Source organism: Daldinia loculata (genome assembly GCF_022478755.1).
Source record: "Daldinia loculata strain CBS 113971 unplaced genomic scaffold F4817scaffold_13, whole genome shotgun sequence".
NCBI lineage: Eukaryota > Fungi > Ascomycota > Sordariomycetes > Xylariales > Hypoxylaceae > Daldinia > Daldinia loculata.
The window spans coordinates 44,323-58,891 of NW_026054867.1; the positions used below are offsets into that span (position 1 = coordinate 44,323).

At 47.7% G+C, this 14,569-nt stretch overlaps 6 protein-coding genes across 6 annotated transcripts; 4 read left to right on the plus strand and 2 right to left on the minus strand.

Annotated features, from left to right (window-relative positions):
• Positions 1-207: 207 nt before the first annotated feature.
• On the plus strand, positions 208-1,481 carry F4817DRAFT_41088 (glutathione transferase). Its single transcript, XM_049307426.1, has 2 exons — positions 208-956; positions 1,044-1,481. Exons 1-2 carry the CDS (start codon positions 602-604, stop codon positions 1,472-1,474), a joined length of 786 nt encoding a protein of 261 aa, XP_049160813.1. The 5' UTR covers positions 208-601; the 3' UTR covers positions 1,475-1,481.
• Positions 1,482-2,012: 531 nt separating this feature from the next.
• F4817DRAFT_41058 (amidohydrolase 2) lies at positions 2,013-3,379 on the plus strand. Its single transcript, XM_049307425.1, has 2 exons — positions 2,013-2,852; positions 2,934-3,379. The coding sequence occupies exons 1-2, from the start codon at positions 2,225-2,227 to the stop codon at positions 3,332-3,334; spliced, it is 1,029 nt and encodes a 342-aa protein (XP_049160814.1). The 5' UTR covers positions 2,013-2,224; the 3' UTR covers positions 3,335-3,379.
• A 211-nt stretch (positions 3,380-3,590) lies between these two features.
• Positions 3,591-5,465, minus strand: F4817DRAFT_41091 (PLC-like phosphodiesterase). The gene is made up of 2 exons (XM_049307427.1): positions 4,598-5,465; positions 3,591-4,544 (listed from the first exon to the last, which is right to left on the minus strand). Exons 1-2 carry the CDS (start codon positions 5,278-5,280, stop codon positions 3,893-3,895), a joined length of 1,335 nt encoding a protein of 444 aa, XP_049160815.1. The 5' UTR covers positions 5,281-5,465; the 3' UTR covers positions 3,591-3,892.
• Positions 5,466-6,629: 1,164 nt separating this feature from the next.
• Positions 6,630-7,955, plus strand: F4817DRAFT_41100 (SUR7/PalI family-domain-containing protein). The gene is made up of 3 exons (XM_049307428.1): positions 6,630-6,915; positions 6,974-7,164; positions 7,215-7,955. Exons 1-3 carry the CDS (start codon positions 6,721-6,723, stop codon positions 7,768-7,770), a joined length of 942 nt encoding a protein of 313 aa, XP_049160816.1. The 5' UTR covers positions 6,630-6,720; the 3' UTR covers positions 7,771-7,955.
• A 1,094-nt stretch (positions 7,956-9,049) lies between these two features.
• F4817DRAFT_41103 (DWNN-domain-containing protein) lies at positions 9,050-11,434 on the plus strand. The gene is made up of 3 exons (XM_049307429.1): positions 9,050-9,358; positions 9,408-9,690; positions 9,748-11,434. The coding sequence occupies exons 1-3, from the start codon at positions 9,187-9,189 to the stop codon at positions 11,147-11,149; spliced, it is 1,857 nt and encodes a 618-aa protein (XP_049160817.1). The 5' UTR covers positions 9,050-9,186; the 3' UTR covers positions 11,150-11,434.
• Positions 11,435-12,390: 956 nt separating this feature from the next.
• On the minus strand, positions 12,391-14,161 carry F4817DRAFT_331749 (uncharacterized protein). The gene has a single exon (XM_049302564.1). It carries the CDS (start codon positions 13,874-13,876, stop codon positions 13,004-13,006), a length of 873 nt encoding a protein of 290 aa, XP_049160818.1. The 5' UTR covers positions 13,877-14,161; the 3' UTR covers positions 12,391-13,003.
• Between the last annotated feature and the right edge of the window lie 408 nt (positions 14,162-14,569).

Here is a 14,569-nt window from a genome sequence, read left to right on the forward strand (position 1 = left end):
GTCTTGAAGCTGACACAGTACTGACTACCTACTCGTTTTGTTTACCTTAGTAGCCGGTATTTATCTCCATATGCTAGGTAGCTTCCTTACACTCTCTATGCAGCTTTCGATTGGCTAAGAAGCCATTATCCTTCCCTATCGGCCAATTTGGCCGGAGGATCGCTATGAGATGACAAATGTCATAATCACTAAATATCGGATTTACCATAAAGCATACTTGCTCACCAAGTTTCCATGCTCATAGGACATCATATATAGGTGAAAGCTCTCAAAGATGTCCGTCCTGCATAGACCGAGAGTGAGTCTCCGACGATCATCGCCATCGTTGCCGGTTCTCGGAAGTCTCCCCAGTTCGTCGAGTCATCGCTAGGCATAAGTATCGTGTAGTACCTCATATAATCAACTGCACGTTCACGGGCTTTGCGGATTTATTAGTTTCGGCGCCGATGTTAAGTTCGAGAGTCAAAAGATAAATTCAATGTTAGTCGAGCTCTACTAGATAAGGCTATAAGAAGCTATAAGTATAAGATGAGGACAAGCTGGCTTCCGCCATAAACCTGTGAAGCTATCAAACTATTCTAGTTCGACATTGATATTCACCATGCAGCCTATCAAGATCTACAATGGGCCTCACGGTCAAGGACCTAACCCTTGGAAACCCATCATTGTAGCTGAAGAGCTCGGTATACCATATGATATCGTCTGGATTCCGTATAGCGAGATCAAATCCGAACCGTACACTTCTCTGAATCCCAATGGACGGCTTCCCGCCATGGTCGACCCGAATAAGAATGTGACACTCTGGGAGTCTGGCGCTATCATCAACTATCTCATCGCCACCTACGACAAGGACCTCACGCTCACGTATGGAGACGATAGACTTCAGGAGAAGTGGCAGCTTCAGAGTTGGCTCATGTTCCAGATGAGCGGCCAAGGCCCTATGTTTGGCCAAAAGGGTACGTATTTTCAGATTATCATAAAACTCCTCACTACGTGTATCCTCCTAGGAAACATCTAGCTAACCCGACTTACTCGCGGAATAGTATGGTTCACGCACATCCACATAGAGCAGAACGTGCAGACGGCAATAGATCGCTACGCGGCTGAGGCCAGGCGCATCATGGGCGTCGTGAACGACTCGCTGCGCAAACAGAGGCAGGAGCTAGGCCTATCTTCCGACGAACCTGTTTGGCTCGTCGGCGACAAGTGTACGTACGCGGACCTCTCGTTCGTGTCATGGAATACTCTCCTCGGCACTGTCTTCCCCGGAGGCACTTTGGATCTGGAGAAGGAATTTCCCGAATACTACCGCTGGAACGCGAACATGACGAAACGGCCTGCTACGAAGAAGGTCCTGGAGCTTAGGGAAGAGGGTATACGGTCGATGAAAGATACTGCTAGCCAGGTTGTTGAGCGGCAGAAGGATGCTAGGAAACTGCCGACTTATGAGAAATCCCTGGGCGTTGACAATTAGTTTCTTGATGAATTGTCTATGAGATAGATGCTTAAGATGTCATATACCTTATATAAACCTTTTATTTAGCAGGGGGGGCCGCTTTCGTCTTCAGAAACAACGAGCGATAACAGTTTTCCCAATTGAGTAACCGTTTGAAGCTTGTCTAACGTTTTGGGGTTAAGGCAACACAGTGTATTATAACGATCCAACATAGAGTGAATATAATATTCCACTGTGCTATACCGCCTTTTCCCCGTGCTCATCACCTATATTACACCTGTGATACACCACCAGTTACAATTGACACAAGATAGCTTAACCTAACTTCGTAACAGAACCACCACATCGGTCGGTACGCATCCGCCAATGTACTTCCAAGTATGTGAAGTATCGGGTTTCAAAGCGAATGACGGACAATGTTTGGAAGTGGCATGTGGGGCGACTATGCATACAATGTACATCCATAGCCAGACCAGACCATCTCAGGGGAAATAGTGGGCTTCCAGTAGGAGGTCGTGGCGGGGTAAGGTACAACAGGGTAAGGCAGGGAGTAGTAGCTTGGGAGAATTAGAGAATAGAGAGAGGCAGTCGCGTGAAGCTTTAGATGAAGCTTGTTTGGTTACACTACAATTGTTTTTAAACTTTTAGGTACCCTTCCAATCCTTATTTTCTCCTATTCGAAACTTAGCTCGAATAGAACCAATCTAGGTAAAAAGAGGAGATCAGATAAATAAATATACACCAAAGAAATACTCAAACTCTTCAAACATGGCTGCCGATATTCCTATCATCGACGCACACATTCACCTCTATCCCGAATCAGAGCTCTCAACTTTAGCATGGCCCACACCTGAGCACCCACTGAACAAACAGCACTCGCTAGAAGAATACAGAGCTGCCACCGAGGGCTCTACACCCCAGGGCTTCATCTTCGTAGAGACAGACCGGAAGAATGACCTGGAAGCTGGGGAGAAAGGCTGGGAGTACCCACTCCAAGAAGTCTCCTGGCTGAAACGCATCATCACCGGCCAACCAAAGCCGGGCGAGGGCCATACTGCGGAAGACGCCTCGCTATGTACCGCCTACATACCCTGGGCACCGCTGCCCAGCGGCGTTGCTGCCATGGAGAAGTATCTCGACCTAGTGAAGCAAGAAGCCGGCGAGAGCTGGCCCAAGGTCAGGGGCTTCAGATACCTGCTGCAGGACAAGCCCAACGGGACCATGCTTCAGGATAACTTCATCGAGAGCTTGAAGCTGCTCGGCCGCCGGGGCTTCGTGTTCGACTTAGGCGTCGACCAGCATAACCGCGGCAGGACCCAACTCGAGGAAGTCGTCGAGATGATCGACCGCGCACACGATGGCGTTCCCGAGGACCAGAGAGTAACTTTTATAATCAGTCAGTGCTCGCCATTATAAAACCTACTCCCAATGCCCTCATCATCCCTACCTAAGCACCAAGCAAACTAACACCCCACAGACCACCTCTGCAAGCCCGACCTCGGCATCTACAACGTGCAAACCAGCCCGTCCTTCATCGCCTGGCGCACCGCCATCTTCACCCTGAGCAAGTGCAGCCGGACGTACATGAAGCTATCAGGCGGCTTCGCCGAGATGCCCGAGGCCCTGCGGCAGCGCTCCCCCGAAGACATCTTCGACGCGATCAGCCCCTGGCTGAGCGTTGTGCTCGCCGCCTTCGGCGCCTCCCGCATCATGTTCGCGAGCGACTGGCCCGTATGCACCGTTGGTGTAGGTGACGACGCCTGGCAGAAGTGGAAGAAGATCGTCGATCGCCTGTGCTGGATGGCATCGTTTGAAGACGAGGAGAAGCGCATGATTTGGGGCGGCACGGCGCTTAAGGCGTATGGCGTTGAAGCATGATGATGTGGTGTCGGCTGTTAATGCAGAAGAATGGAGAGAAGCGGAATATTGATGCTACATCCCCGTGCGTTGTCGTGTTGCGTATATGGTCTACACATGTTTAGATCTGACGGAAAATTGTTGAGACGGGTTTAGGAATTTATTTATACGGTTAACTACGTATGTAGCTGTCTCGCAATAGGTTAAGTTAAAAGTGGTATGTAGGAGACACTGTCTTGATGATTTATTATAAGACATGCTTATCCTTAAAATATGATGCCTTGTAAGCCTCAGTACAAGGACAAGCGACATCCCAAGTATAGAAATCGCTATTCGTCTGTGTGTCTGTCTTGTGTGACACAAAGTCTCTAGAGAGAACTCTCCTTACATAAATAGTAACAGTAAACCCGATAAACATTGTAGATAGAAAGAAGGCTTCTATTAAATTATAGATTAAATCCCAAAGATCAACTGTGTCAGTTTCCAATGCCGTTGGCCCGAGTCGCAAGCCTGAACGCAGCATACGCTCCCTCTATAAATATGCCGCCCACGCGATGACTCCATGAATGCAAACTCTATTTAACATAGTAATGCCCAAAATGCTATCAGCATTGCTAATGGGTATATGAATTCGCCGCTAAGTAGACTTCCCGCTCCGCTCGTATTCATACCACAGCACTGGCGGTTATAAGTGACATTGTTCATCTGAGCAGCCACTTCGAAGACGGATCCTGGAAACCCTCCCATATTGTAGTAGTCCACGTTCAAGAAGTTTGGCGCTCGCCCCCAGTCAGTGCGGCAGTTGTTAGCCGAAAGACCAAGGCTGCCAACTCCTGTCACGTTGTTTGTCACGTTCAGCTCCGTCCGGGCGGGCACTAACATATCAGTGCCGAGGATGGAAAGCTCAATGTTTAGGTTGTGATTGATCATGTACAGCCGGTTCTTGGCATCTTTCTCGGCCAAGTCCGGTGGGCGTTGCACGGTACAGGGGAATTTCTGGTCAACCGGGTCGAACGGTGTCTCCCACAGTTGCGAGAACTCGTCCAGGAGCCACGGATATTGTGTTTGGTTTGCCATGTAGTCCATGAACATCACGACTCTTTGTCCTTTCAGAACCATTTCGCTTAGAGTTGGCCAATCATCCAAGGCCATAGGAACGAAGGGCGGCGTGTAAATGTACCGCAGTATGCCGGTTTGCTCAATATATGGCACGTATAAGCTGGGAACCGAACTATAATATATGTTAGCTGCTGTCTCTACAAATTAGTTTAGGGTTAGATTTACTAATTTCCATTGCCTAGGAGTATGGTAACTACATCGTAGGGATGGGCTGCAACCCAGTTCTTCACTTGGGTGAGCCAGTCGGTGATCGGGCCAGCGTCAAGGATATCGCAGCTCGTATGACAGAAATGAGGCTCGTTCCCTCCAGTAGGCCATTGTATTTGGCCCTGGATAAATCGTACACCGTCATTTAGCTGAGACGTAACATCGTACTGTTGGTTCGCTGCCAAATTGTTTGGCGTGATAAAGGGGGAGTTGTGGCAAGCGACTTGCGTAATATTGCTATATTTTCGGCTGCAAAACTCAGGATAATTGTTGCAGGGTTGCGTATTGGTCACTTCTGGCGTGGGTGACGAAGTAGAAGAAGTGACATTCTCACCAGATGATGACGTTGTCGTTACAACAGATCCAGTCAGGAACGTCACCGTCTCGCTCTTCGGGGACTTTATTGTAGACTTTGTTGTGCTGTTGGAAGCTATAGAAGTACCATCGGTCTCGATCGAGCCAAGGCCAGTACCCAGAGTAATCTGGGTAGAAAAAGACTGATATGCATCGGTTGGAGTCGTAACTTTAGTTAATGAGACTGTCGAGCCGGTCATGGTAGTTCTATCGTCACTAATGGTAGTTTGTCCAAGCACTCCGGCGACCGTGGCTAACAGCGCCAGGCTTCCGAACGGTGGTGCCATAGCTTCCTAGGGGTTGTAGGGAGAGGATTAAGTGTAGTTAGACATGAAGAAAGCCACTTGAGGGTATTGGTGATGAGGTAATGGTATCGTAGCAAGAGAAGGCTTGAATTTGTTCCAATCACCCGAAAGAAGAAAAAGAATTTCCTTTGAGAAGTTGAGATGACAATTGTCTCTGCTTCGGCAACGGGTTCCAGCAACGTGCCCACCCCTGGTGACTTAGGTCACTTGGTGGTAAGTCACTTGGTGGGCTGTAGGTACTTTTAGATACATGAGAGCTAACTTTTACCTATGTGGGATTACAAGCCAAAAGTTGGAAGGCTGAGCTACATGTATGTACCTTACTTGATAAAGGCTATTGCATACGATACCGCTTAAGCGGAACTATCGAGTGGTGGATAACGAGCTGTCCTGAAGCAGATTGCCAGACTGCAGGGAAAGCGGCAGGGTTTACATGCGTCCGTGGGCCGTGGCTGGCTGCTGCTTCCGCTGGCGCCAGGGAGTGATGTCAGCGGTAGCTGAGAAATACGGGGCGGAACTGTAAACCTGGTCGATCAGTATCAAAGCATTTTTAGTGTCTGCCTTTAGCACATATCTAGCCTATATCTAACGGGCCTGGCGGGACACTTACCTAATGAAAAGGTGCCTGAATGCATCTCTATTTGAATAGACAGCAAGAATACGCTGTATTCGAAATTAAGCGCGATCGCAAGGATGTAACAGGGATAGTTGAATTAAAATAAAGCGCTTATTGCATTCGTATATTCCGTACTTCGTATTCATACAGATAGGTTAGGTACCTAACTTCACAATTGGTGGAATTATGAATAAGCTCAGGCATGTTTCAAAGTATTGATAGGTACCCAAAATCTGGTTCACTCCCACAGAGCCCACAAAGTGTCTTGGCAAGTGGCAGCAAGATCCGTTACCCGGCAGTCGATATAAGATGTGCAAGGATCCTTTGAGTTCCTTGAGTGGGGCTAACCTTACCTTGGAAGGGCTTCCAAACTCTAAGCCTCAAAAAAGGAGTAGATGTACTGGAGTTGTACCTACTTGGTACCTCTCTGATATCAATCATGTTGACCAATCAATAATTACATATGCGATGATCGCCTGCTCAGATCAGGCTTTCCCCCCCATTGCCCTTCCTGACTAGTTGACTAGTTGACGATCTCAACGACAACTCGAAAGTGTTTTTTTTATCTTCTAATGTTACCTTGTTTTCTTCCTATGTAGGTACGGATCCGTACTCACGTGCATTGGGATCTCGTGCGGTTTACCCGTCAGTTGTTTTCAACAACCATTCTCCGCAATCCAATCTGACTTATATCTTCTGACCAGTTTATGAAATCTGTGGTTAACTACATCTACATAAGCTGCTAAGACTAAGTCCTGGGAGATTGGAGAAACCCGGCGCACTTTGAACTCTAGGATTTATCGAATATGTCCTTTGGATCTCTCTCTAATTTTCGAAGGCGACCGGCGACAGCGACGTCTTCTTCTCACAATGGCCAAAAGGAAAGCCCCCAGCCTAGCATTGAAAACCCGGCCGTCTTAAAGAGGGAAACTAGAGCACGCCGTGTTGCTATCGGGATATCATGCTTCTGCTATATGATGGCCGTCATCTTCTTGATTCTGGTAAGACCCGATTCTTCACTTGCATTTAGACAATACTAACCGCCTCTTCATATTCTAGGTTGAGATAGGAAATACGAGAAATGCCCCGGTTCTACGTGACATCTACTTCTTCAAACTTGATCTTTCCGACATTCTTCCCCAATCAGCGCCGACAAGTTTGACTTTGCAAAACTCGATCGCACGAACTCTAGGTTTACACGATTTCTATCAAGTTGGCCTCTGGAATTTTTGCGAAGGATATGATACCGAGTACGTAGAGACCCCCATCTACAAGAACACCCAGCTAACATAAGTATTAGTGGAATCACATATTGTTCAACCCCAACTACTCTCTATTGGTTCAACCCAGTAGAGATCCTACTTGGCGAGTTATTTGCTGGAGCTTCCATCGCGTTACCTTCCCAAGTGAACGAAATCTTGAATATCTTACGCATCGCCTCAAATATCATGTTCGGGTTTTTCCTTACGGGGTTGCTTCTGAACTTTGTCCTGATGTGCCTGGCCCCAGTTGTCGTGTTCTCGCGATGGTGGAGCGGTCCTTTGGGTTTCCTCGCCTTACTTTCTACGCTGCTGGTCCTGATCGCTAGCGCCCTTGGCACGGCTATGTCCCTTATTTTTAAATACGCCTTGACATCACAGACCGACCTAAACGTCAAAGCTGATGTTGGTATAAAGATGATTGCATTTATGTGGATAGCAACTGGATTTACATTGATTTCCTTTATTATCCATGCTGGCCTATGCTGTTGCTGTACATCGCGCCGGGACATTCGTACTGGACGAAGGACCGCAAGGCATGCCAACGAGGTTACCTCCAACGAGAAGAAAGATAGGACAGCAGCTGCTTCGGATTAATGGTTGAGGCCTTCGAGCCAGTGGTTAGAGCAGACATTTCTACGGAAATTTTTACCGAGAAACTAAAATATTTCATGTGTTTAATCTTTACTAGGATAGTTCGTGGATATAGACTACATAGGTACCGGGGTTGGAAGGGGCATTCCAGGAAAATCATTAGTACTTTTATAAATCAAATCACCAATAATACCTATGATGACGCGAGCAATATGTCTGATTGGCCTATATATGTTATGTACCTGCTTGTTTGTATAATTTGACTTGGGTATGTCCTCAAGTGCAAACAAACTACAGTACACAGCCCACTTATATGTAGTACATACTTCTATTGATATAAGTCCAATGTATGTGACAGGTTAGGCAGATTCAATGTTGGAAAGGTTCGGCTGGTGCTCGGGAACCTGCAATCGAGATGAGAAAAAGACGGAGCAGCGGGAGTGGGGCAAAGACCATATTTTGTCACGTGCAGAATTTACATATCTCTCAGTTTCTACACGCACGGCTACTTCGTACCGCACGGAAGTATCTGACTAATATATCCGCATCTAAGGCCACCTCCTCTCCCGCGCTAGTTCTCTCTTCATTCACAATCACCTAACGCACTTAACGCTTCCTTCCTCTTCTCACACTATTTCTTAACCTGCTCTTTCCCACCCAAACGCCATCATTTCCATCACCCATTTCTTTCAGATTATCACTTCTGCATCAAGCTTTACGTCTTGTTGCTACGATTTTCTAGTATCGCGACCAGCCATCGTCCTCGCTGCTGTCTCCGACTTCTGCGACCGTGCACTCGAGATCCTGACCAAGAACAACTAACCATTATTCTCTCGTCTCTTCGATCGCCTTCATTCAGCAACGCCGCTATACAACCCAAAGGACAAGCAATGGTTCGCTGATCCGTCGTGAACTAACTTGTAATCAGTGAAATTCTGGTAGGATAGGCTGGTGGTCTCGGGCTAACGAGATTTTGACGGTACTCTGGGGTCGTGGTTTGGACTTCTGGTGGCATTTCTGCCTTTTCATCACAGGAGCTGATTTGGTGGTCAAGTCCGCCTTTGGCTTTGTACATCTCCATTTTTCTTTTACTGGAGCACGAGCATTCGTTGTTGTTCCAGGTACAAACTGAATTGATACCCATCTACTTTTTTTTTTTCTTGCCAGTTGGTCATTGAGAAGAAAACAGGAAAGAAAGCGAGAGTTTACAATAGTCACGCAAAGTTCCTCAACCACCAACAAAAATACAAAACTCTCACTAAGTTTGCGAACAACCCACAACAGATTTGCATCAATTGCATCATATATTTCACCCAACTCTCTAGGATCGTCTGTTGCCCAACGCTTCGCGATCTATTGCGATTATATTCCCCTTTCTACACATCTTGTGACACGCTTTAGGCGTACTATTTTTTCATCATGACTTCCTCTGTGTTTTTCAAGTTCAAGTCCCAAAAGGAGCCGTCACGTGTCGAATTTGATGGCACTGGCATCTCAGTCTTCGAACTCAAACGTGACATAATCGTAAAGAGTGGCCTAGGCGATGGAACGGACTTCGATCTAGCCATCTATTCTGAAGACGGAAGTGAAGGTATGTTCACATTCTAGATAATTTGACGATGGTGCTAATCAGCTTATAGAATACGACGATGACACAACTATTATACCTCGATCTACTACAGTTGTTGCTCGCCGACTTCCGCCTCAGAAACCCGGCGCGGGTAGAGCTGCTCGTTATGTCTCGGGAAAGATGCCGGCGAGCGCAAAGAATTCGTCACGACGCGAGAACGCGACTAAGGTTGCTAAGCCTGCCACCATTGGACTCACACAGATGAACGCGGCAATGACCGAAGAAGAGAAGATGATGGCCATGTTCCAAGCTCAATCAGACCAGTGGACTGCCCAGCAAGAGGAGATGTCTCAGTAAGTTTGCTAGTAAAACGCGATCTTGTTCTATATATATATGCTAACAGATGGTAGTCAAACTGCAGTATACAAACCAGGTGCAAAGAAGCCTGCCAATGTCCCTGATCACGAGCCCCCAAATGGCTACATCTGCTATCGATGCGGACAGAAGGGACACTGGATTCAAGTGTGTCCTACTAACGACAACCCTGAATTTGACAACCGCCCTCGTGTAAAGCGAACTACAGGAATCCCTCGTTCGTTCCTGAAGACTGTAGACAAGTCAGCACTCCAGCAGACTGGTACAGACGGCGAGGAAGTTAAGCCACCGGCTGGTGTCATGGTCAATGCAGATGGTGAATTCGTGATCGCAGAGCCTGACAAGGCTTCATGGGAGCAGTACCAGGCAAAAACAAAGTCGTCGTCAGCTGCTCAGAAAGCAGCATCTGCTGGGGATAAGGATCTTGAAGAGAAAGGCCTACTGTGCGCCATCGACAAAAGGATGTTCATAGACCCAATGAAGACTCCATGTTGTGAGAAGACGTATTGCAATGATTGCATCACCAATGCTCTCATTGAGAGCGACTTCATTTGCCCAGGTTGCCAGACGGAGGGGGTGCTAATTGATGACCTCAAACTAGATGATGAGACATCTAATAGGATTCAAAGCTATCTTAAAGAAAAGGAATCACTTAGAACTAAGGAGCGTTCAAACAGCCCCACCGCGGTAAACTCTCCATCCCAGGCATCGGATAAGAAGGATACGCCTGAGGTAGATTCGCCCAAGGACCAACCATCAGTTCCAGAGAAGACTGCTCCAGAGAAGACTAAGTCACCTACTCCCCCTGTCATGGCTATTAAGTCTCCTTCTGCGGAGGCACCAAAGAAGTCATCTACCCCTACCCCATCACCTAGTTCTAGTGGGACTCCCAAGCCCCAGGAGGTAGCCTCTAAAAAGCGGACGGCAGAGGATTTATTAGAGAACCCCAAGATTCCGAAGGGACCCAAGGCTATGCAGAGAGCGAAGGAGGTCAAGGATATGCAAAACACGATGCAGCCAGGCATGAACAACATGTCTAGTATGGTGCCTAATATGATGCAATACCCAATGAACTCTATGAATGGCTTTGGCCAGCCTAATATGAACAATATGAATATGGCTATGATGATGGGCATGAACCCCATGATGAACCCTATGATGGGTATGAATGGAATGATGAACCCGGCAGCTTTCCAAGGCATGAATGGCAACGGCATGTTCGGGGGGAACTTTGGAGGCATGAACGGTGCTGGTATGGGTAATATGAATGGCATGGGTATGAATGGTGGCTACAACAACCAGAACCATCAACCGCACAGGCCCAACTTTACGACGCCGAACAATGACAACGATGCCTACTTCCGTAAGCCTGTCAACCCAGGACGACACCAAAACAAACAACGCCGAGTTCGTCCTAGTGACTATAGGGAGCTATAAAACCCATACGGGTCCATACTTCATCCTTTTGCACGACGAATATGACCACACATTTTGCAGCCACATCGATACATTCTCTCCTACGACTGTACATTACACAACCACACTTCATTGCATCTTGATTGATAGGGGTCAGTCACAGGCGTTAGGTCGATAGGGGTCCACGGTTGGACACAAGAAGGGAGGACTAGCCATAAGGGAGTTCGGCGTTTTCATCATCATCATGTTTGCTCTCAAGCTACGCAAGCAGCATCGGCGAGAGTAAAAGGGGCAGGGGTAGGAATTAGTGCTGGTTTTTTGGAGGGTTCTTTCAGGGCCGGATTTGCATGAGCCTCGGGCGATACGATCATGACAATGTCTCATTTGGGTGCGGTGTAGTACGGGCTACTCTCCTTCGGGTTAGAGAAGAAGGGAAGAGGAAAATAAGAAAAAATGGTTACAGTAGAGAAGACTTCAAAATGTAGGATTCGCAAACTAGAAAATACGAATCAAAGATGGTCTTGCTCAAGTTTGGTGTCCCCCGTCTGATGTGTATGTGAGAGCGTAGTTTAGGTTGCAGACAATACACGGATGCGATTCGTTGCCTATCTGCTTAAGTATTCAGAGGCCATAAAGAGGTTCTCTACCTTGAATGGTATTGTTCCATACTACGAGTTATATTTCACCCCTTATTTACCTTGCGACACAAAGTCAATTGTTTCTATTGTTATACCTTCATATCCGTTTAGTTGCTCATTCTCATTATCCACGAGCTAGCTTGACCTTGCTTGCCACCCCTTCCGCGAAGTGACCAGTCTTTAATCATGGCAGTGCATGTATCATTCTGACGTCAGCTGAAGTTCTACTCTAGGCAGGAGGGAGTACAGATGTTCTTCATGCCGCTATGGGCCCTCATGCTGTGCATTCGGAATACTTACAGCCCGGAGTTCCTTTAATATACAATTATTTACCTACCTGAGTCCAATAATAATTTACGTGCTACGAGTGATACATATGCTAGATTCACCACTGTCACATTGCTTCATGAAATGTTACTTGAAATTTTACTATTATACCGGATTGAATCTCATGCCAACATCGCCTTAGGGCTTCAATATTATATGGCGCCTATTATAGAACCGTTCGACAGCCGTAAAATGATCAGCACATTAGCTTATAAGCAATGACCTTTATATAGGCTCATTGATCATCGAGGCACTTAATACTATTACTGTCACAAGGTCGCAGTTCATGAAGAGCAGTTTCAAGTTTGATGAATAGATTCAATGGTCCTCTATCCGCCTTGCGGTGGCAGCTATAATTGACAAAATTCTGCCTTCCCAAATCCATCCATAGGTCTCTCCTTTTTAGAGGCAGAGGAATGATTATTTACAGTGTGGCTTGCCCAGACCTTCATAGTAGGCCGAATCCGAGACCACTCTATTTAATTCTTCTTAACATCCCCAAAAGCCGTCGCCGTTCAGCTCCCCGGCGGACGGTCTCGCTGTGCTTCGCTAGAGCAGGCTAGTCTCGGGGGAGAAACTACTGCTTCAGATATGTTGTCGGAAACATACGAAACGATCGCACGATCGGACTTCGTCTCTCGACGGTCTCAATCGTGGGGGCCGTAGCATCGACCCTGATGGGTGGGCGCATCGGGTGCGGCAGGACTCGATCAATAAGAACCAGCTTATGACCGGGTCTGCCGCAAAAAACCCCGTGCTGATGCAATGGAACAACTGGACGAGCAGAGCGAAGAGAAAATTTGGCGCTCTATGCCCGTTAATGAACGAACAGCCTCGATATCTCGTATCATCGGCCTTCTGGCGTATTATTATGTGCTGCTTGGTGGGACCCCCCAAGGGGTGCAAGTCTTCACGCGCGTACCACAATGCCGTTTCGGCGGGAGTTGCGCGGGACGTAGTTTTCTTCGTCGCCGCTGGAGCAAGAGGAGGAATCATCGTCACTGAAGCCGCATCGGGTACCGCCACAGTCGATCTTGACGCGGTCGCCCTTGCGAGTAATACCGTATCGTTCGCAAGTGCAGTTGCTGCAGTCTGAGGCGGGTGTGCTGTAACCGGAAAGCGATGAGCTTGGCGATGAGCTGTCTGAGCGGTAGGACAGGCTGGAACCGGATGAGGAGACGGGAGAGCTGGAGAAGTCTGTGACAATGTCCTCCTCGTCGAAACCGGCGCTGCCGAAGCGTGCGGTGAGTTCCTCGATGGTCTCGTCGTCGCAGTAGTCAGCATCTAGGATGTGACGGGTGGCGTGGGGAGACATGGGCTTGGGAGCCACGATCTGCGAGACGGAGAGAGGTCGGCCCTTGGGAACGTCAATGGAAGAAGGGCGCTTGGAAGACCGGTGCTTGTCCTTGGATGATGACGAAGATGATGTGTGCTTAGACGAGCTCTTGCTGGAGCTGTGGGACCTTGATGAAGACTTGCCGGACTTGTCCTTGGGCACGTCAAGGATGTTCAATTCTCGGCCGGTAGTGGGCTCGACGGTCGACGGCTCACTGGGGTTGTGCGAGACATGGTATCCATCGATGATGTAGTAGTACCAGTATCGCTGGCCAGCCTCGAGATTGCCCTGAAATCGGAAAGTGCCCTTCCACGAACCTGATTTGCTGGAGGTCTTGTCCTTGGAAAGGGGGATCTGGCCAACGTAGTTATCCCAAGAACCGAGCAGATGGACGGACTTGATGCCAGAAGAAACGCGAAGAGAGAATGACAGTTGGATGGTCGACATTGTGATTAATATGCTATTGCAAAAATTGTCGTTTCTTAAAAAAATTTCAAGGGGCTTTTTTGAGCAAGGAAAAGCTAGCTTCTCGTTCTATTAGGGGGTTTAGCGGTAGTGAATTAGAGGTATAGTTGACCGGCAACTATTGTTGTGTATAGATTTTCTCGTTTTTGGGTAGGTATTAAGTTGTAAGAGCACAGCTCTTGTGTATTAAGAAAGGCAAAAAAAGAAAAAAAAGGGATTAGAAGAAACCAGAAACTAGCTTTTGGTGTTTGAGTGCTTGCTGAAGAAGAAAGAGAGGAAAGGGAAAACGACAGAGGCAGGCTGTCGTATTATATGAGTGGCGGCCGTATAGAGAAGCCAAGGGTGCGACCTAATATCGAGACCAGTACGTTTGGTTTGTTTCCCAGCCTGCGGTGCGGACAAGATGCCGCCACGGCAGCTTGGATGTGCGGGGCCGCCCATCAGCATCAGGGATGGGATCGTAGGTTCTGTTTGGCCGGTAGCACACATCTAATTCGACATAATGTCACTTGAGCACTCATCTCCCGCCCTAAACCATTCCAGTCTTCGGTGCAACGAAGATGATGTGTGCCGGACTGCATGGCTGGCGGTTAATCCAGAGTGGAGGGACTGATAGAAGCGTAGGTACAAGGATACCGATTTTGAAGAATAAATAGAAACTGGACGGGAAACAGG